Genomic DNA, 21,898 nt, shown 5'->3' with positions numbered 1-21,898 from the left:
CCCACTTAATGTTGCAAATGTGCCAAAGGAGGACAAATGACCAGGTAAGTCCACATAGTTTGATTCAGGTATGTATCATCTGTCTGCTGCTGTCACTGCTACGGGTAAATTTGTGTCCAGGTAATGTCTAACAATTTTTCTAAATGTAGTCCAATATGGTAAATACAACATACTTCTTTTTTTAATCATAATTCTGTTAACAAACTTGTAATGGACAGCTATATGTGAAAAAGGCAGTATTGCAAGTGTAATTTTTCCTTTTGATCATATTAGTGTTTTATTATTTTTATTACACAACAGTCATGGACTTAATTATATGGTTAGTATTGGCGGTCTCTTTAATAAAGTCCTTGCCTTCCTCCTAAGCTCTGCAGGGCCCCACAGGCCAAGACTCACCAAACTAAAGAATGGCGCGTCCCTCGGGTCCTTCAAGGCCTTTCTGTAAAACATTTTTGTTTCTTAGGATTATAACAGCTACTTTTGACCTATTAGTCCCTTTTTGAATCGCATTAGCATCATATATTCATGAAAAGTGCAGTTAACGTGGCTAGCATTACAAAACTATCGATCTCCATGTAGGCTTTATATTTTTCAGGCTGATATTTAGACGCTTCAGGATAAGACAGTCATTTGCATTTTGTTCTGCAATAAAATTACAAAAACAATGTAATTTCTAGATTATTTGGCCACATTTCCCTGTTACTGTACTCGACCTGCAATAAATGCAGTTTGTTTACAGGCTCAATAATTGTTGGAGGCTGCTAACTTTGACCAACATGTTATGATTTTTCTCTCTCTCCATAATGGAGGAGCCCTACTTTGGGAGAGCAACATGTTATTCTGTGACGTCTGATCGGATTACTTGAATTTGACCTCGAATCAAATATAAAACCTGAAGACACAAAGGTCTTCATCTTCCCTTCACCTGTCTTCACATTTTTTTCATTTTGGGGGTTTCCTGTAAAAGCAAAGAGAAGAAAGGGGGGATTTAAAATATGTCACAAAGTTGTTGACGGCACTGAAACAGTTTTCTGCTAGTATAAATGAGACTTTGTGTCGCATTTAGGTGATCAGGTATTGACAAGTTGTCCGTGACGTATCCGATCTTAGGCTTTTATCTGGCATCTCTGCACGGTTCTCTTATCTTTTACAGGTAACATTCTGGGAGTCATCAGAGACCACCGTAAACTGGTCTGCACCTTCAGGCTCATGCGGAGGGCGGGTTTCATCAACGAGTTTGTGTCCATCTCCACCAACATGACCGACCGCTGCGTCTACATCTCATCTGATGGCGGACGACTCTGCAGGTGCGGTGAAGCGTAGAAGAAACAAAAGCAGACATCCGGGAAGTGATCTTTTCTTAAAACAGCACAACAAGTACATCAAGAGTGAACTTTCTAAGGCTGTAGAAAACCTTTAGCAGTTCAACTAACGTGTTTTTCCAACTATAAGGCGCACTTAAAATCCCTAAATCTTAAAAGATTATGGTGCACCTTATAATCCGGTGCACCTTTTTATATATGATTAAAGTTGTTTACTGACTCATTTCAGGTGGTACAATGTGCTAAAAAATCTGTTAAAATATGTAAGTATGACTTTTGATTAGCTAAAAAGCCGCTCCGCTCAGTGGATATTCAGAGAATTACGGTACACTGTGTCACTACCTGATCGGACCCCTGAGCTGTCTACAAGACTGCCTGACTGTAATGTCGAAACTAGAAGTGAATTCATTTAAGGCAGCCTGCGCCCGGAGTAACAAGCTAGCAACAATAAACGTAGTAAGTTAATTCAATATAAAAGTTGAGTTTATTTTGGCCTTATGTTAGAAACAGGGCAATGTAGTCCAACTACTCTGTCCTCCCGGCAGAGACGGATAGCTCTCCCTCTCAGGTAGTATGTGTGTACGCGGAGGGACGGAGTGATATTTCACACTTGGAAAGAATCTTTAATGTGCCTTATAATCCGGTGCAGGTCCAAAAAATACGTTATGCTATGTTTTGGTCTGTTTTCTCCTCGCCACAGGCCATACATCATCGTGAAGAAGGGACAGCCGATGGTAAATAACAAACACATGGAGGATCTGTCTCAGGGCTACAGGTGAGTCACTGTCAAGGCAAATTAGACCACATACATATGCAGAGCTCCTAATAAATATGTTCAAATAAATGTATTATTCTGTGTTGGTGAAGTTTTGGGGAAAGGTAGAAATTTTCCCTGCTGCCCAAAAGTCCCGTTTAGTTGTTAATTTGTTCTTATCCAATGTATGAAAGGATAACTTTTACAGTTTCAGCTCTAGTAGGCGAGGGTAGTTTACAACAAAGCTGTTGGGTGAAACTTTCTTTTTATTTCTTACGGGCATTGACTTTTCAGCCAAAAAGAAAATCCAAACAGACGTACAGTTCTCTCCAGAAGTTAAATTCAGGTTATTTACATTTCACCAAGTCGCAATAAATGTCGCCTGAAGGCACTTCACAAGACTAACTGGTCAAATTCATATCCAAATGAATTTAGTCTTAATTCATTTGGATATGAATTTAGACTAAATTCATATCCAAATGAATTTAGACTACATTCAGTCCAAATCATGCCAATATATCCCAAAAAGTCCAGTCATGTTTAGGTCTAACTGCACACATTTAAGTTCAAATCTTATACCATAATACATTTAAATTTAGGTTAGCAGGTATTGTCAAATGGTAAAAATGTATCAAAGGAAGCTCAGCTGATTGCATCTAATCACTGACTTTTCAACAAACCCTACTCCTAATAAAGCAAGCATGTGGCGACAGTGGAAAGGAACCTCTTAGCAGGAAGACACCTCCACCTGCCTAATCCTGAGGCAGCATAACTGCAGAGATTGCTCAGGATATTGTAAACCACCTTAACTATAAGTTTTATCAAAAGTGAACATTTTTAAACCTCAACCACAAAAAGTGGGAGTTGGTTCCACAGGAGAGGAGCCGTTTAACTACAAGATCTGCCTCCCATTCTACTTTTAGAGACTCCAGGAAGCACCAGTAAACCTTAAAAAGTGGCAGGATTTTATTTTTTTGACAGGGAGCTGCTGAAGAGGAAGTAAAACAGGAGAAACTTTTAATCGTCACCTAAACTCTCGTTTGAGCATTCTGTATCAGCTCTAGGCTTTTCTAAAAATGTTGAGGCCTTTTGTGATAATAGCATTGAAATATAAAGGGATAGACTGAAGCAGGGTTTTCCTAATTTTGACAATATTGTGCATTTAAAAATCTGTTCTAGAAACCTGTTTTAGGTGGGATTCAAAGGAAATGTCCTTGTCAAAGACATCAAGTTATTTACAGTAACTGTGGAGGCCAAACTACAGCTATCCAGAGAAAGCAGTTCAGATGCTCCGGTGCAAAGATGACAGCTGCTGTAATTCAGGCTTTTTGTAGACTTTTGTTAACATAAATATATAAATGTAGCAGAATATCTTTAACATGGCAGTGAAAATTTATCCAGCATTGTAGTAATTTTACCAAATTTAAAGCGTGTATATATAAAATAAAAAGAACTGGTCCACACACTAGACCCTGTGGTCCTCCATAACAAGAATGATTTGTTATCTAAAAAAAAACTGGAAAGTTTATTTTAAATATGATCGAATTCAGCTCAGCGCTGTTCCCTTGATATCTACAGCTTGGCAAGAAGTATTGAGTCATATCTCGTTTTGTTGTATTTCACTTTAAATTGCCAAACTTTCTTATGATGCAGTTTTTAACCTTTTTAAACTTAGCTTATTTTTCATTCATGCCACATAGATTTTGACAATTATCAAAACACATGTCTCAGAAATGCCGTCATATCCAAGTCAGGATATTAAAATACTCCTGTTTTTCTCTCTAATGTTAAAAATGGGTGTTTTTTTGTTTAGTTTTTCCTGCAAGTTTGCAGAGTTTTTAAGTTCTGTATGTTGTTGTGATCCGACACATTAGCGCTTTATGAACAGCTGAGTTAATGATGTCTGTAACTTGATCCAGAACGTTCGAGGACTTTCTGCACGAAGGCCTGGTGGAGTACCTGGACGTGAACGAGGAGAACGACTGTCAGATCGCCCTTTATGAACACATGATCAGCAAGTAAGCCAAACACGACACGATGAAACGGTCAAAAACCACCTTCCTGGGTTATGTTAGTCACTCCATGCATGTTCGCTTTATTCCTTCAGAGAAACGACGCACTTGGAGATCGAGCCCTTCACGTTGCTGGGAGTGTGTGCAGGTCTGATTCCCTACCCCCACCACAACCAGTCACCCAGGAACACATACCAGTGCGCTATGGGCAAGCAGGCCATGGGTAAGGAGCCTCTGCTGGGCTGCTGGTCTGGGCTTCCTGCACCGTCTGGAAAATGTATTTGTTTGATATCAGTATTTTCCAGGTCTGGATAAGCATGACAAAAAAACAACATTATGAAACAATATTTGTGTTTCCAGACTTCCAGACTCTCTGTATTCCTAATCCAATTATCAAAACGGTTGTCTCTCCTTTCCTTGCGTCTCTCCTAACCTTGTGTCTTTTCATCCATCCTTCCTTCTTCTCTCTGTCACGTCCTTTTCTTTCTCATATCTTGATTTTTACTTCCTTTCTCGTGCTCCTCCTTCCTTTCCTTGTGTCCTTGCTTACCTTTCCCTTCTTCGTGTCCCTTTTTCTTCCTTTCTTTTCTTTCTTGTCCTTTCTATTCTTCATCCTGTCTTTCTGCCCATCCTTCCTTTTGTTCTTTACTTCCTCCCTCTAGTCCTTCTTTTCTTTTCTGTCCTCCCTACCTCTCTCATATCCTCCTTTTCTTGTCTTTTTGTCCATCCCTCCCTCATACCTTCCCATCTTTTAATCCCTCCTTCCTTCCTCAGTACTTTCCTCCTTGCATCCTTCCCTCTTTGCTTCCTTCTGTTCTTCTTTCCTTCCTTGCTCATGTCCTTCCTGCTTTGTTTGTAACCTTTCCTTCTTCTTGTATCCTTCCTTACTTGTGTTGCCCCTCATTCCCTTCCTCCTTTCTCACCTTTCTTCCTTCTCCGTCCTTCCTTTCCTTTTTTAAAGTCTGCCTACTGTGAATTGAGGGGGATCTTGTGTATTTTATGTTTCCACATTTACTTGGAGGGCTGATAAATCTGGAAATTTCGAGTCTGGAGAAGTCAAACATTTATATAAAACGTTGTAGGAACCGTAGTAGTTTCATATCGTTCATATTTACTTTATTGATGCAAAGACTCGCACTAGGAGTATTTCAAACCTCCATGAACATTATTCTCAAGCCCCCTTTAAGTCTGAAAATTTAAAGATTTTATTTGCATGAGTTGAAAATAAAACGCACAAAAAAGGCCATTAGAATAACAAACAGTGTGGATACAGACAGGCTGCTGGTTCCACTCCCCCGAAACTCTGCTCCTGCAGCACTTCTTGTCAGAATACATTTGTATGTGTGATTGAGTGTTTGTCGAATATGTGTGTGTGTGTGTGTGTGTGTGTGTGGGTCGGTCAGAGTGTGTATGCACGCGGACATCAAACATGGGGCGCTTGCGTAGGTTCTCCATTGTGCTGTGTGTGCGGAGGCCCTTTCCCTGCCAGTCACCCAGAGTGTCATTAGCAATTCATTGTGTCTGCTCGGGCTTACTCGGGGGGTCAGTGTGCTCAGCTGCAAAGGCCCACAGAGTGCGCACCCGAAGCTCCTTGGTAACCAAAACTTCCCCAAACGGGACGGCCAACGTTCGCAAGAGCCGAAGTCACACCCCACCCTCCTCTTCTCCATTGCTTCCCCTCCATCCACCCATCCCTGCCCATCCACCCCCCTCATCTTTACAAAAACACTGACTGGAACTATATTTGGCCCAATATCCTCTGTGTTGTCTGTTTTGTATGGACAGGCCTTTACATGTGCAAATCTGGCTGTGTGGCCTGAGCCTATTATCACAGACTCTGTGCTTGTAGGCCGATTGTGCAGTAATAGCATCTGACAAATGTCAAGACTTCCAGGGAGGCCAGGCTTTACGCCATAACTCTCCCCCGTGAGCTCTTTAGACGCAGGGTAAACCAGGCCCAGACTAACAGGAGAACTTTAGCTCCACCGTACTGTGAAAAAGTATTAAACCTACCGGCTCTTTATGCTTGGTGTCCAAGGAGCCGAACGTTTCCTCATAGGGATTCCAAACAATCATTTCTCAGGCTCTTCAAGCATTTTCTTGGGAATATTCTTGGGAAAGGTTGGAATTTAATTTAAAGGTATACTATGCAACCGGGGTTGATTTTCCAGCGAGGCTCCCCCCAGAGGGCGAAAGTAAAAGTGCACTGTCGTCAAGATGCTCAGCTGTTCTGGTTTCTCCGTCAAGCCAGGCGCTTTGGTTGTTTTGAGCTTAGCAGACAGGCGAACGCAATGAAAAGTGGAAAAAACGGCAGTACAAACAATGACTAACACAGTGAAAGTATGAACATCAGGGTTTCCTGCAGCGCTATCTTGGGGAGGTGGCCGCGGCGTCTCGCCAACATTCAAAAAAAAAATAAAAATAATAATAATTATAATAATAAAACTCGATATGCTTGCATGTTTATTTGACGTTAACACGCGGTTCTTTGTTGTTGCTTTCGCGCGTGCATATAGTGAATGGCAGGGCAAAAACACATGGAGTTCTCGCCGTAAAGCAAGACCGACTCTCGCGGTCTTGCACGAGACTTCTGAGCCTGTGTGTGCGGTATTTCCCCCACAGACCACCAGGGCGGCCGAGAAAACCTTTGTTCGACCTGAAATGACTCATTTAATCATCCAAAACGGTATGGAGCACATTAATTAACTGAAAAATGTTGCATAGTATGCCTTTAAATATTTTCCAGCTGTGGATAAGGAGGATTTATTTCCAGACTTCATTTTTAATTTTTTGTTCTACTGTCCATGACTAGTATCCGTCCATCAGTCAGTCCTTCAGTCAGTCCACGCTTTCTTCCTACACTTGCATCTCTCCATTTTTCCATCCCTGCATCCATCGGTCCCTCACACTCGCTGCAGGACTCGAGGAAGACAGATTTTTTTTCCAAGCTGTTTGACCAAGACTGTGGAGCGAACTACCTCATTACCTGCGATTACTGGACTCTGTTGATGCTTTTAAAAAGCAACTCAAGATGTTCATTTTGGCCTCACCAAGCCTAGGGCTGCTACGATTGAATATATGTTGCTGTTATGTGTAATTAACTTCCCTTTTACAATGTTTTTTTTTTACTGTGAAGCACTTTGTTGCCTGAGAAAGGTGCTAAACGAATAAAATGTACTTCCCATTGCATCAGTCTATCCATCCAGCCGCCTCGATCCTTGCATCTTTTCATCTGTCCATGCACCCATCCGTCTACGTGTCAACTTTGATACGGGTTTATATTGATTAGATTAGATTAGATTCAACTTTATTGTCATTACACAGGTACAGGTACAAGGCAACGAAATGCAGTTTAGGTCTAACCAGAAATGCAATAGCAGCAAGTGCAGGATAAACAATGGTTCCATAAGTATAGGACATGCGTTATTACTGAATAAATATAGAGATGGATACTATTATAAAAATAATGTTACTGATCGATTTGTCCTATGAGTATAATATATAGATAACTAGTATTGTAAACTAAATTTACAGCTGGATATGTACCGAATATAATATACAGGTGGATATTACTATGAATAGAGTTTCGCAGATATGTACAATAGCATAATATACAGATGATTATTATAACAGTTTACATGTACTATGAATATATGTACAGGTGGCTATTACTATAGGAACCCTGATCAAGACTACTTTAAACAATAAAAAAAGTTGCATCTGCCTACTTGGTCTCATACAACGAAGAGATGACGTACTGTACGACCCTAAAGCTTCCCGTCAGCTTTTCAAACTAATTTTCTGCTCTCGTGTCCTTCCAGGGACTATTGGCTACAACCAGAGGAACCGCATCGATACGCTGATGTACCTGCTGGCGTACCCTCAGAGGCCGATGGTCAAGACGAAAACCATCGAGCTGATCGACTTCGAGAAGCTGCCAGCGGGTCAAAACGCCACCGTGGCAGTGATGAGTTACAGCGGCTACGATATCGAGGACGCTCTGGTTCTCAACAAGGCCTCGCTGGACAGGGGTGAGACCTTCTACCTTCTGGTCAACTAAACTAAAGCTTTTACTCAAATCGGGAGTTTTTTTTAGACTCTGAGTGCCGGCAGGAATAGAAATGCGTGGGGCTGAATGTCCGTTTTCCTCTCAGGATTTGGTCGCTGCCTTGTCTATAAAAATACAAAGTGCACTCTGAGGCGTTACACCAACCAGACCTTTGACAAGGTGATGGGCCCCATGCTGGACGCCGCTACCCGTAAACCCGTGTGGAGGCATAACATCCTGGATGCTGACGGCATCTGCTCCCCTGGTGAGTACAAGCAGGTCTGCAGAGAGCCCAGCTTCTTCTTCTTCTTCTGCTTCTGCTTCTTCTTCTCGGTCTGCTCCACTGCTTCAGGCTTACAGGTGCATAAAGCTGGAGGACGTTAATGTCATTTGTGCAAAATAAATATTAAATGTTAGATAATGGAGACGTAGGCTCACAAACATGAACGAAAGATGTGAAATAAAATTAATTCTTTAGATACTTTGGAAACCCTTAGAGCAGGGGTGTCAAACTCATTTTGGTTTAGGGGCCGCATTCAGCTTAATCTGATCTCAAGAGGGCCACACGAGTAAACTCTTTGCAAGATTAAATAGAACTAATAAAAGTGCACTTGTTGTTGATTTTTTTTATTTTTTTATATTAAATGAATTTCATTTTATTTACACAATATATTATGAATAACCTCAGCGTTTTTAAGAAAAGTATGTGCAATTTCAACAATACTTTTACTCAGTTAAACATTTACTTAAATGCATTATGCATGAGAACTGATCACAGTGATTGTACAATGCTGAAAAACATTTAATCAAATTTTTTGGAACTTAAAAACACTGTCCTGCATGACAAAATACATCAAACAGATAAAAATTAAGAAATTATTTAAAATCAATATTCCACATCTGAAGCTCAGTGCTACCATCTGCTGATTAAAACACAGCGCCTCTCATGGACAATATAGGAACTGCAGAGTTTCAATTAAACCAAGTACATGTTTTTTTCAATAATTGTTTTATCATTCTCTTCCTTTTATCTCCTCTTTCTTTCACCTTTTTTCCCTCTTATTCTTCCTTTCCTCTCCTACTTTCCCATTGTAGTGTCCATATCATTTGAGATATTCCCCGCATGAATCATAATAAAACTATTCACATTCATAAATCAAGCGGAGCACTATGGCAAAAGCAGTACTGCTCCACTTGTGAAAGTCAAATCTGATTAGCTCTTTTTGGCATTAAAACAACAATTCTTTTTGCCACATTGCACGGACACTGGAAAAAAAATAATATATTTTTTTAATAATGATAATGAATTTAGCCAGCGGCCGGACTAAATTGTTCGGCGGGCTGGAACCGACCCGCAGGCCGTATGTTTGACACCCATGCCTTAGAGGGAAAGGTAATTATCCTTGATTGTTTAATTTCAGATTTGTTTAATTAACTTGTGTAGTGCCATGTGAGCGTATTTTAGTTGAATATGGAAGGATTAGACAAAAAAGTTGTAGACTTAGACAACTTTATTTGTCCTTTTGTATGCACAGAGTGCATACAGAACGAAATTTCGTTGCATACAGCTTTGTAAATTGCAGTAAAAGTTAGATTACAGTTTTAGGTGCAGCAGAGATTTAAAAGTAAACATAGATTTAAAATACACTATAAAAACAATTGAAATGTAAACAATGCAGGCGAAGGTCACAGTATACAAACCATTTTTGTATACTGTATGCTATAATGCATGCTGAACACGATTACTGATAAACTTGATTTATTTAAATAAGTGCCAGTTCCAGTCAAAAGTTTATATACAGTTGTCATAGGCATACATTTTCTATCAAGACATGATCAGTTTAACAGACATTGTCAAACATTTATATCCAGCCCTAATAATATCAGATGAATGTCTTTTAGCTTGACCGCATGTTTTTGTGGCCATCAATAAGTTTCTGGCTTAAATCTGGCTCAATATAAATAAACGTGAATTTATTTATACATTTATATAAATTAAACCACAATAACGATGAGCATTTATTAAGACTTTATGTTTTATTTAAATGAGGGGCCTCCATTTGCGGTGAAATTTAGAAGATTGTTTTGTTTGTTGTTTTTTTTTGTACCCAAAATGTTGCAAAAGATAAAGGTTTTAGGTTTTTGAGCTGGAAAATATGCGACTCCACCAGCATAAAGTTGCACTAAGATCTAGTTGAATCTAGACTTGATCTATAATTCAATGATATTTAAAGACAAACTTTAGAGTTTAGTGTGTTGTCGGGTTTGTTTCCGACACTGTGTGTTTTATTCTGTGGTGCTTAGGTGAGCGGGTGGAGAACAAGCAGGTGCTGGTGAACAAATCAATGCCGACTGTCACTCAGACGCCACTGGAGGGCAGCGCCCAGCCGGGTCAGCCGCAGTACAAAGACGTGCCCATCAGGTGAGAGCCCCTCCGCCTCGTCTGCGCTTTGGTGCAGCTTCTAAATGTAGAAAGGTAGCAGAGGAAGTCATGGTTCTTCTTCTTTTCTTTTTTTTTTTTTTTTTTTTGTTTGTCTGCAGCTATAAGGGCTCAACAGACTCGTACATCGAGAAGGTCATGATCTCGTCCAACGCTGAAGATGCCTTCCTGATCAAGATCCTCCTGAGACAGACGAGGAGACCGGAGATCGGAGACAAATTCAGCAGTCGACACGGACAGAAAGGTTAATATAACAATAAGGATCATCGCTTCCATACCAAACCAGAACAACAGTAGGTTGTCTCTCTGCTCCCGAGGAGTTGTCGAGTCCTGTCTGTCCATGAATTGTATGGATTTACTTCAGTAAATGTTACAATTTTAATAAAAAAAGTTTTATGGATTAATTGTAGGTCAACTCTGCTGAGGAGAGCTTGTTGAGTCAACTCCCAGCGGCTGTAGCTGTCACCCCCCCCCCCCCCCCCCCCCCCCATCCCCATCTTTCAAGAGCTCTTTTCAATTAATTGGCTCTTTGTCCTGCGCCAGACTATGCAAATTTATTACACCCCAGCAGTATTCTGGGAGGGGAAAAAAGTGTTTACAACCTTCATTGTTTTGCAGCGCCTCCCCTATAGAGGGCTGGTATGATGTTTTAATCAAAAAGCTAACTGGCGCCATGCATAATTTACTCTCTTCATTAGCGCGGGTGGGTACGGGGCGGTCAGCGCGGGGCGGGACAATGTCCTCCGTCCCAGATAATGACGAGGACAGGGGTCGCCGTGGGGTTAGCTGGAGGACGGGTGGGGGGGGAAACATCCAGATGTGTAACTGTGCAGCTTTCATCTGTTAAAGTCTGCTAAAACTAAATCTCTCCTCACTTTGAATTGAACCGTAGCTGGAGTAAAGACTAGGACTAATATTTAATGAGAGATGCACCAATCAGTCTGTTAATGGTCAGAGTTGTCCCTTTTATTTGGATCTGATTGGTGATCCAAACTTCAAACACTGTAAAAATTGATTTTTCCTGTTTATTAAGTTCACCATAATTAAGAGCTAACCCAATTTCACCCAATAAATCGACAGCATGCACTTTTTCAGCTTAATAAATAAGACATAAATCCACATAAATCAATAAAAGGTCATTCTCTGCTTTTTTTTTTTTGGTGTCGTCACATCTGTGTGTCAGGGGTTTAACTTACGTCTGTTTAATAGAATAAAAACTGTTTTAAATCTAAATGTCTTGCAGCTTTTACGGTGACGTCCAACCTTAGAGTTACAAATAATTTTAGAGATGCAGCGGTTTATCAGAAAGGGATCCTTTGTAAAAAAATTTTACTTGGATCGCTCTGATTTCTTACGTCCAGGTCAAATGGTCCATTTTCTGTCTGTATGCGTTGACCTGTGACATCCTTTTGAGTATTTTAACTCAAATCAGCTAAAGGTTAGAAACATAATGCATAAATGGGGATAATATCATCATTTTCTGTTGGACTCAAAAGTTACTGCAGCAAACTTATTTAAAATCCTCTGAATGGAGAAAAAAAACAAAACCGGACCTCCAAAGAAATTGTAAAATTGGTATCGGCCAGTAAAAAAAAACCTGATCGGTGCGTCGATTATGTGAATATAATCTTTAAGTGAACTGGCATTTGCAGTGTTGGCTACTCCTACATCCCAGTCGGCAGAATAGGTTAATTATTTACCCGCCTCTCTCTTACACACACACACACACACACACACTCACTCACACACACACACACACACACACACACAGCTGTGGAGGTGGAGGAGGTGCAGGGTTGTCGGTATTAGGGGCCCATTGTGCGAGCCGTCAGTGCGGAGCTGTATGAGCCGTGATGGAGGGTCCTGGACCCTTGCTGTTGTCTTGCTTTTCTCTGCTGATTTCATGCCTCCTTTATCATTCACTTTCACACAAAACAAACAACACCGAAGATGTCTGCTGTTATAGCCACCGTGTGTGTGTGTGTGTGTTAGTGTGTGTAAGACAGTGAAAGAGTTATTCTGTGTTTGTTCCTCCAACTTTTTCCACATCTTTGCTCCCTGATCCTGATTTTTGCCCTTCTTAATTTGCTCTGGCTCCCTTTTTTTTCTTTCTTTCTTCCTTCCTTTTGGATTTTTCTTCTCTTTTCACCGTCTTCCTGCCGTTGGATGACTTTCCACCAGCTTGCTGCACTTGTTCCCGGTCCACATCCTGTTGCCACATCCTGCAGGCCATCAGCAGTCAGCCGAGTCGCCCCGCTTAATAACAAATTTTTCCCACGTGCATGGCTTCAGTTTCTCCTCTCCAGTTGATCCCCTCCACTTCCTCAGACTTAAAGTGAAAGTCATGGGTCTGTAATCCTGCTCTCTCCGTCCAGCTAAGCACCTTTCTCCACTTCCTGCCCCTGCTTCTCTCTCTCTCTCTCTCTCTCTCATTTTTTTTTATTTATCTTCATTTGCAAATGGGACAACAATCTGTGTACCCTGGCCAGGGAAGAGTGCTTTCGGGCCCCCTCGGCAAACATTTGCTCTTGCACTTAAACCCCTGGCTACCGGGGAGCTCGTCCCCACATCAGGCGAGTCAAAGGAGGACCTTGTCTGTCCACATGAGTATGGAAATGTCCTCTCCTGCTGGGGCTCCACAGCCTCCAGCACAAAATACGGACCAGGAAACGGCTCCACCAGAACTTTTCCAATCCAAACTGGGTTTGGTCCGTGAAGTATTTCAGTTTCTGATAAATGTATAACAGGATTTTGTTATCACTTCATTTCCTTTCACCTCGAAAAGTCTTTTAAGTTTGAAAAGTGTGGAAAAGCATGAAATTTGCGATTTATCAGAAAGGTGTGAGCCAATAAAAACGGTTCCACCAGAACTTTCACTCCTCCAAGCTGGTTTGCATGTAAAACTGTGAATGACTGATTCAATTTCTGGGGTTCCTGTTGCCGTCTTGAAAAGTTTTGCATTTGGTCTCATGTTCCAGGTCTGGTTAAGTGTTTCAATTTCTTTAAACATTCCTCTGTATTTAAAAACAAATGCATATTTATTAATTTTTTTGCTGAGGTTTGTATTCAAATTACTTTTGTATCTTACATTTCCTTGACATTTTAATATTTCAGGCATCAATGGTTTGATTTCTGAGTTATTTCCTGTGAAATAAGCATGGTTCTGGTGTGAGATGAGTAAAAATACCGTGTTGTTTAGAGTGCTGCATGTTGGACACCAGTCCAGGATTAATAACGTTGATCTGCAGCAGCGTTTCTCTCAGCGCAGCACAAGTTTAGAAAGTGAGTAACTTATCTATGTTCACATAGAGTGTACGCATGTTTGGTGATGCTTCCAGACTTTACATTTTTTTCTTTTAAAAACAAATAAAATAAAGTTCTGAAAGTGAAGTGTTTCTTACATGGGTTGTATGTAAATGATTCTTTAATTTGCATAATTTAGTGGGAACTCTGGGATAAAAGTGCACACTCAGCGCAGATACAAAAAGGATCTGTTTCTATTTGTTCGGGTGAATTCTCTACCAAACAGAACAGCAGGTCCTTCGCTGGGTCGGATGTTTGAACGATCTGATCCGGTTTGTCTTTCTGATTCTGATAAAACTCAATATAGGCTGAGATGAGACATGATATCATGTCTTAGAGCATTAGACACATAACAAAAGTGTCAAATGTCACAAACTGGGAGGGGTTTGCATTAATTGAGTCCAGGTTTTAAATGAAAGGTGATCTAAGTTGGCTCAGATGCCTAAAAAACAGAAAAAAACCGCCTGCTGAAGGTTTTCTACATTCTCCACTCAGCTCTATGAAAACCAGTAAAAATTGTAGTTATATAATTGAAAATATGCATTTCCCATTAGGGATAAAAATATTTACTTATGACCACAGATTAGCGACTGACTCAATGGATAGAGCAGTCGGTTGTGGGTACGATTCCAGATTCCCCTGTCCCATGTCATAGTGTTAAAGAGCTTACAGTAGTCAGTATGATTAGAAAAGTGAATAAATAAATTCAGTCCATTTACCATTTAATAAAGAAAACCTGAAATCCATATCAGTCAAATGACAAAGCCTGAGTGGTGCATCTCAAACATTTACAATAAAGAAGAACTTGTAAACAAACTCAATGAAATAAAACAATCCAAACAACAAAATTTTAGTTTTGTGTCAGAAAAGCAAACGCAGAAGCATATTTATTTTAGGAAATGCAACAAAAATAAAACATTCCTGAGGAGGAAAAAGCAAATTAACAGGACTATAAATCACACCTTCCATGGTGCGGAGTTTTGTCTGACAACCCGTTAATTAACAGAATAAAAATGGCGTCTTTTTAAAGCGTCGTCTTGAGTTTCTACATGAAGCAGCTCTTCGTCTTTGAGTCTCTGGTTATTGTCTTCCTCAGCGTTGTGTGTCTGCGTGTGTTTCAGGTGTCTGTGGCCTCATCGTCCCTCAGGAGGACATGCCGTTCTGCGACACGGGGATCTGTCCGGATATCATCATGAATCCCCACGGATATCCCTCCAGGATGACGGTACGACGCCCGTTCCTCTGGCAGATCTATGGCCACAAGTTTAGTTTTTTTTTTATTTCCAACTAATATACAGTAAATAAAATGGGTTTATCTGTAAAGTGTCGCTGTAAAAAGGCCTAATGTAATTTTACCATAGAGACAAATGTTTTTTTTTCTATAGAAAAGAGTCAATTGATTCATTTTTATTTATTTATTAGCTTTTTTCGTTCTCAGAATATTTGTCGTGTTTTAGAAAAGGCTTTTAATTTGACAGCAGTTGACATTTCTCTGTAGTTTGGACCCGAGACCTCTGTGTTGCCTCTCCTGAGACAATAAAGCCTCATTATCTGCGCCGCTCTTCCCTCCGGTTTATCGTCGGCTCCCAGAGCACACGTCCATTGACGCCGTCGAGCGCCGACCTCGCTCTTCACAAACGCGTACCTGTTGCTGCGGAGACGGCTGCCAGCGGATCCGCCGCGTTCTGGCAGCGTGTGTGTGCGAACTTGTTTATTTTTATCAAACACGCCCAGCGCATCAGAACTGAAGCGCTGGGCGCTGAATGTGGACCACATGAAAACCGGCCCTCCTCTCTGGCGGGGCCGTAAACACCCCCGGTGGATCTTTACTGCCCAAGTTGTCTGTGTGTGTGTGTGTGTGTCTTTGCTGGCCGTCGTTGCCTCGGAGAAGCCTCAGAAATGTTTGGCTCCGGAGGATGTTTCTGTGGCCTGAGAGTGATACGAGGGTAGGTGTTTGCCTTTATGTGGCGGGGTCAGGGGTCCTCGGGGCGCAGCCTCACGGGAATTGTTGAAATCAGTCATCCTTGGAGGGATGTCCCCTCCCCGAGGGAGCAGGCGGGCGGGGGGAACGGGGGGGAGCGGACATGTGTAATCTAATTTCACTGACATTAATCAGCACTTTGAGCCACAGGCGGATGAAAATGCTGAAAATATTTGCGTTCTGACCAGGAGTTGTGTGTTTGCGGGTTTCAACAGGTTGGAAAGTTGATAGAACTGCTGGCGGGGAAGGCGGGAGTCCTGGACGGACGGTTCCACTACGGCACGGCCTTCGGAGGCAGCAAGGTGAAGGATGTGTGCGAGGATCTGATCCGATACGGATACAACTACCAGGGCAAGGACTACGTCACCTCAGGAATCACTGGGTAATTTAAATAGAGGCGTGTGCAACTAAACGGATGTTATAGCCGTCACGCTGCAAAGAGGTTTATGTTGTTCCCTTCATTTGCATGAATAAATTATTTTGGTCTTTTTAAATATTGATTTCTACTCTGTCAGGGTGGAATGATTATAAAATATGCTTTGAATGTGTTGTGGACTTTCTCTAATCCACATATGGTCAAGTATATACATACGGCCCCATTAATATTTGGTCAAGTGTTGCATCATCAGGTTTCTAATATTTGATTATCTGAAAAAATGCCACAGATCATTAAATCTTCAGCTTTCTATTAAAAAACTGTCAAATATTGATGTTTAAGTTCATTCATTTATAATGGGGGGGGGGGGTATATATGGAATTAGGCTTAAACAACAAAGTTCAGCCTTGTTTTGCTCTCTAAACAAAACTTGACATTGTAAAACGCCTTACCCTCTTTGGCTCAACTAACTTGAGAAGCTTCTTGAAGCTACCTACCACTTTCTGACATCGGTCCACTTTCCAGAATCTTTATCGCCATTATGCGGCCATAATTAAATTTTGGTGAGACGTCGGATCTGAATGTTCACATTACACGCAGACACAAATCAAAAAACACCCATAAAAAAAACAACTAAGAATGAGCATTCATAAAGAAAACCCTCAAAAATACAACACAATGTAAAAAAAGCTAAATTTAAGGTTGAGCTGTAAGCACAGGAGAAAGACTTATCAGAAGGGGAAACACGCTGTCCAGTTAATAATAGATAATACGGTATATTCAAATAATATTGAGATGTTCAGGTTAAAAAGAAAGTTACACGTTGGAGGCGTTTCTTACATGTTCAGCCTACGTCAAGTCTTCCCACAGCATCTCAGTGAGATCCAGATCTGGGCTTTGACTAGGCCCACAACTCACTCTTTGTGTTTCAGAGCAGCTCTTCTCTCCTGCATTTCCTCTGGCTCCACTTTTCTGAACCAAGAGCCAAAAATCCCAGTTAGGCCACTTCATTTTCACTCTGAAGAAACATTTCCACGCCACTAAACCGTCCCGTATTGTCGCGACCTCGGATGTAACCGTGCGTTTCTGTCCTTATTTCCCCTCAGAGAACCTCTGGAGGCGTACATCTACTTCGGCCCGGTCTACTACCAGAAGCTGAAGCACATGGTTCTCGACAAGATGCACGCCAGAGCCAGAGGACCCAGAGCCGTTCTCACCAGGTGAAACCTGCAGAACCCGACAAACGGAAATCCTTACAGACAAATAAACTCTGGGTTGTGCATGTTTTAGTAGAGTGATTGCATTAATAATCTCCCTTCATCAAGTCTCGGATTTCTGCCTGCCTGCAGACTTTTTAAGGTTACTCTAGTGAATGTGTTGAATGTGTCTTCTGAACTCCCCCCTCCCACCAACAGGCAGCCAACGGAGGGTCGCTCCCGTGACGGAGGTCTGCGACTGGGAGAGATGGAGCGCGACTGCTTGATCGGCTACGGAGCGAGCATGTTGCTGCTGGAGCGCCTCATGATCTCCAGTGATGCCTTCGAGGTGGACGTGTGCGGACAGTGTGGCCTGCTGGGATACTCCGGGTGGTGAGTTGTATCCACAGATCAATAGGTCAACACACGAGTAGTTTCAGAGATGCATTTTGAAGATAAAGCAAGCCTTTAAACAAAGAGTTATGAAACTGGGCAGAAAGGGGAGTCATTTTTGAGCAAATTATAAACTAACCTGCTTACAATCTTAGTGAGTGCCATGCAATCTACACTGCAAAAACTGAACTAAAAATAAGTCAGATTTTCTTGAAATTAGTGTATTTGTCCTTGATTTAATTATGTAAATAAGATCATTTGCCAATGGAATGAGTATTTTTGCACTTAAAATAAGAAAAACTCATCTCCATCATCTTATTTAGAGGGCATAATATCTAATTATCTTATTTTAGGTGTCAAAATACTCATTCCATTGGCAGATAATCTTATTTACATGCTCAAATCAAGGACAAATACACTCATTTCAAGAAAATTTTACCTAGTTTTAGTTTCCTTTTTGCATTGTAACAGCGTTACAATGCAAAAAGGAAACTAAAACTAGGTAAAATTTTCTTGAAATTAGTAAAAGTAAATAGTAAATAGCAAGTAAATAAGACTATTTGCCAAGGAATAAGATTCTTGCACTTAAAATAAGAACAATTCATCTCCATCATCTCATTTCAAATGCAGGATATCTAATTATCTTATTTTAGGGGTAAAAATACTCATTTCATTGGCAAATATTCCTATTTATCTGCCCAAATCAAGGAAAAATACACTAATTTCAAGAAGATTTTACTGACTTTTAGTTCCTTTTTTGCAGTGTACCAAGATATCAGGATCTGATTTTATGCAAAGATCAAGCAAACGCCTGGGAGAAAATAAACGACATGCTAACACAGCAGTCTGTTTAGGAGCGCCGTCTCTCTTTCAGGAATGCTGAGCATAGAACAAACTCCACATCTGAATTACACCACGGTGATCCTAGGGCTCATTTCAGTAGATTATAATCCAATAATGAGCATTTAGAGGTCAGGAGGAGGACATGGAAGGCTGAAATAAAACTATTAACAGGTTTTAGCAGACCTTGAAAGTAAAGACCTCTTTGGCACAGAAGTCCAGAAACATGACAACCTGGTACGGAAAAGATGGAAGCACTGTGATGAAATTACTGATGATATAACGACGGATTCATTTTCACAATTTCACAACGATTTCCCCACATTAAACCAAAGCTGGTGAATAGAAAAGGGGTAAAGCGGCAAAACCAGCAGCAACACACAGTTTTCAGCCGTTTTCTAATCTGTTTGGATTAGAAAGGAAGTGTTACCGAAAGCCGCAGCGTCCCCACCGGATCAAGCTCCTGGATTTCATGGGCAAAACAGGAAAAGTTTTGGTAAATTTCAAAATAAAATCATCCACTAATTTAAGCTAATTTGACTAGTGCCAACAAAGTGGCAACACAGAAACACGAGGAAACAGAGGGGCTACCGGAGGATGAAGTAGGATATTTAGTCGCTACTTTTGCCCTAGAAAACTAAAATCAAAGCTTTTTTTTTTTTTATTCATTTATGAGCGGTGGCAACGGGAAGAACCACGTGAACATCATTCCTAGGCTGATGTTCCCCTAGGACCCCCTGTGTTTGTGGAGAAGCCGCATTGGATCAGGACGGTAACCGGCACCGTATTCAGCGTGAGCCCGGCGTGATGCTGCCATTCTTAACGCATGAAGTACATCGTGTCTGGAACAGTTTTATCTTATTCAAAACTAATCATTTAATTTCAAAATAAAATGGCAGCAATCAGGTGAAGTTCACTCTTTGCCCCTTAAACACTGGTAGGATTGTGAAAACATTGTGTGTTGTGCAAAGATTCAGTTCAGCTTCAGCATCAGTGTTACCGTGGTTACTGGTCGCAGTGATGGTTGTATTGTCTGCCGCCTGAACACACAGCGCACCCAGCATGAGCCAAGTGGAAAAAGTTTAAAGTTATCTAAAGGTAATTTTCTTACCGTTGAAATGCGTGTCTGTGTTTTAAAATTTGAGATTATTAGATTAGAAATTAAACTAAACTTGCTTTACTTTCAAAACATGACACTAAGTTTTGATTGGCTCCAGTTCTTTCCTCAGGTCCAGCAACAAACTAGTGCAACCAGTAGTTGCTACATAACAGATATCCAAAACACATCAACCACAGCAGATCTAGCTTCAAGCACTACCCTTTAATTTAAGCACTAAGCATACAATGTTTACCTTTGAACAGACGAACATGCGGTAGTCCCCGTTGATCGTTCTTTTGTTCAGCTGCGTCCGCATGCCTTTATCCATCTTTTACAATTTCCTAGACTCCGTTTAAGGTTTGGGAAAGGAATACTGATGCTCTTAACGTTCGGGATAATGTCTGGCTGTCCCCGCTGACAACATTTAACCATTTTTACAGATGTAATTTAACTAAATCACTCTGACCGCAACATGTTCATAATGGAAAATCCCGGGTAATGTTGTCGCAGGTAAAGGAATCGGCCCTTACCTGTGGGTGAGGGGCGATTCACTTTGGGACAAATTGCGATCGCTGATTGGTCAATTGGTAACGAGCCTCCAGGATTGATTGATTGAGAGGCGGCGTCATGTCAATTAAGCACCAGAGCTTGTTTGGGTGGAAAATTAAAGGCCTTTTTGCTCCCAGGTCCAGAACTAAACAAGAAAAGACAGAATGTTTATGTTGTGCTTCAATTATAGTAACATTTCAGTCCAATGATGTAGTTCCAATATTTAAATGAACTTCATAGTTTCTTTGAAGCCCTTTTGAATTAACGTGAATAAATATTGCCACACTAATGAAGCTCACCGTCCTCGCTATGTGTGCATTATGGGTCGTGCCTAAGTTGTCTAACGGACTCAGCTAAATGTAGCATCTCCTGAGAATGTGATATTCTCAACAATAATAAACTTTCATGAACAAAAATGAAAGAATAAAAGTATAGTTCACATACCGATGATTTAACTTTCATCGTAAAACTCTCTGCCTTCTTCAACAGAGTGCTTATTTCTAGCTTGTCGCTCACAAACGCTCTTCACGGCGTCATGTTAAAGCCGCCGGTAGCGGCCAATCACCGACGCGCGTCTGTCTCTGCTCTGCAGGTGTCACTACTGCAAGTCGTCCTGCCACGTCTCGTCGCTGAGAATCCCGTACGCCTGCAAGCTGCTGTTCCAGGAGCTGCAGTCCATGAACATCATCCCTCGACTCAAGCTGTCGCGCTACAACGAGTGAGCGCAGACGGGGGACAGAGACGCGGTGGGAGTGAGTGAAAGGTGTAGACGATTTAGGCGACGAGGTCCTGGAGTTTGGGTTGGATGAGGGGAAAAGGCGTGCAAGAGGAGAGAGATGGACCGAAGAGAGGATCGTTTTTGTTGATGTTCCCAAACTTCAACTGTGAAAGTTTGAAGCTTCCTCGTTTGAGTTTTCGTTTATGTAAATGCTTCATCAATATTTTTCTTGGACTGTGTACAGAATAAACGCAAATGTTCCTCAGTGGTTTTGTGTGTGTTCTTTAATTGGGTTAATCTGCTTCGTCTGCGTCGTCTTTCGGCTTTTTCCCTTTTCAGGAGTCGCCACGGCGAGGCATCCGTCTCCATCAAACCTCATCTTCTGCATCTTCTTCTCTCACACCAACTACATTCATGTCCTCTTTCCTACATCCATAAATCTCCAGACCTCCTACCTAACAGTTCAAGCCTCAGCGTCCTTCCACCGATGTTCTCTCTATTCCTCTGTTGTCCAGACCATCTCAGTCTGGATTCTCTGGTTTTATCTCCAAAACATCTAACATGAGCTCTCCCTCTGATTCCTGATCCTATCCATCCTCGTCCCTCCCAAAGACAACCTCAACATCTTCATCTCTTCTGCCTCCTGCCTCTTCCTCAGCACCACATCACTGCACTAATCACCGTCTTGTACACCTTTCTTTCTTTCTTTTTCTTTTTTTTTTTTGCCGAGCTTAATTGGGTCAATCTGCTGTTCTTTAAACACATCAAGGCTTGTCTCATGGAGCTGTGGGTAACGTGGATGGAGGAGCAGAAGCTGTTTCTGAGGCGCTGAACCATAAACCGGATCCCTTCGCTTTCTCTGCCCGA

The 21,898-nt window shown here is 41.3% G+C and overlaps 1 protein-coding gene across 1 annotated transcript in view; it reads left to right on the top strand.

Annotated features, from left to right (window-relative positions):
- Positions 1-21,299, top strand: part of polr3b (polymerase (RNA) III (DNA directed) polypeptide B) — a 36,903-nt gene extending 15,604 nt beyond the window's left edge. Inside the window, exons 16-28 of the mRNA XM_036151019.1 lie at positions 1,154-1,307; positions 2,023-2,097; positions 3,996-4,094; positions 4,184-4,311; positions 7,910-8,119; positions 8,243-8,401; positions 10,441-10,558; positions 10,678-10,820; positions 15,001-15,104; positions 16,076-16,242; positions 17,343-17,456; positions 17,652-17,825; positions 20,906-21,299. Of these exons, the coding sequence (XP_036006912.1) occupies positions 1,154-1,307; positions 2,023-2,097; positions 3,996-4,094; positions 4,184-4,311; positions 7,910-8,119; positions 8,243-8,401; positions 10,441-10,558; positions 10,678-10,820; positions 15,001-15,104; positions 16,076-16,242; positions 17,343-17,456; positions 17,652-17,825; positions 20,906-21,035 (1,775 nt within the window). The 3' untranslated portion in view covers positions 21,036-21,299. The remainder of the gene's footprint in view (positions 1-1,153; positions 1,308-2,022; positions 2,098-3,995; positions 4,095-4,183; positions 4,312-7,909; positions 8,120-8,242; positions 8,402-10,440; positions 10,559-10,677; positions 10,821-15,000; positions 15,105-16,075; positions 16,243-17,342; positions 17,457-17,651; positions 17,826-20,905) is intronic.
- The last annotated feature ends 599 nt before the right edge of the window (positions 21,300-21,898 follow it).

This window comes from Fundulus heteroclitus, chromosome 2 (assembly GCF_011125445.2).
Source record: "Fundulus heteroclitus isolate FHET01 chromosome 2, MU-UCD_Fhet_4.1, whole genome shotgun sequence".
NCBI lineage: Eukaryota > Metazoa > Chordata > Actinopteri > Cyprinodontiformes > Fundulidae > Fundulus > Fundulus heteroclitus.
Note: the sequence above shows the minus strand (reverse complement) of the source record. Positions and strands in the feature narration are given on the sequence as shown.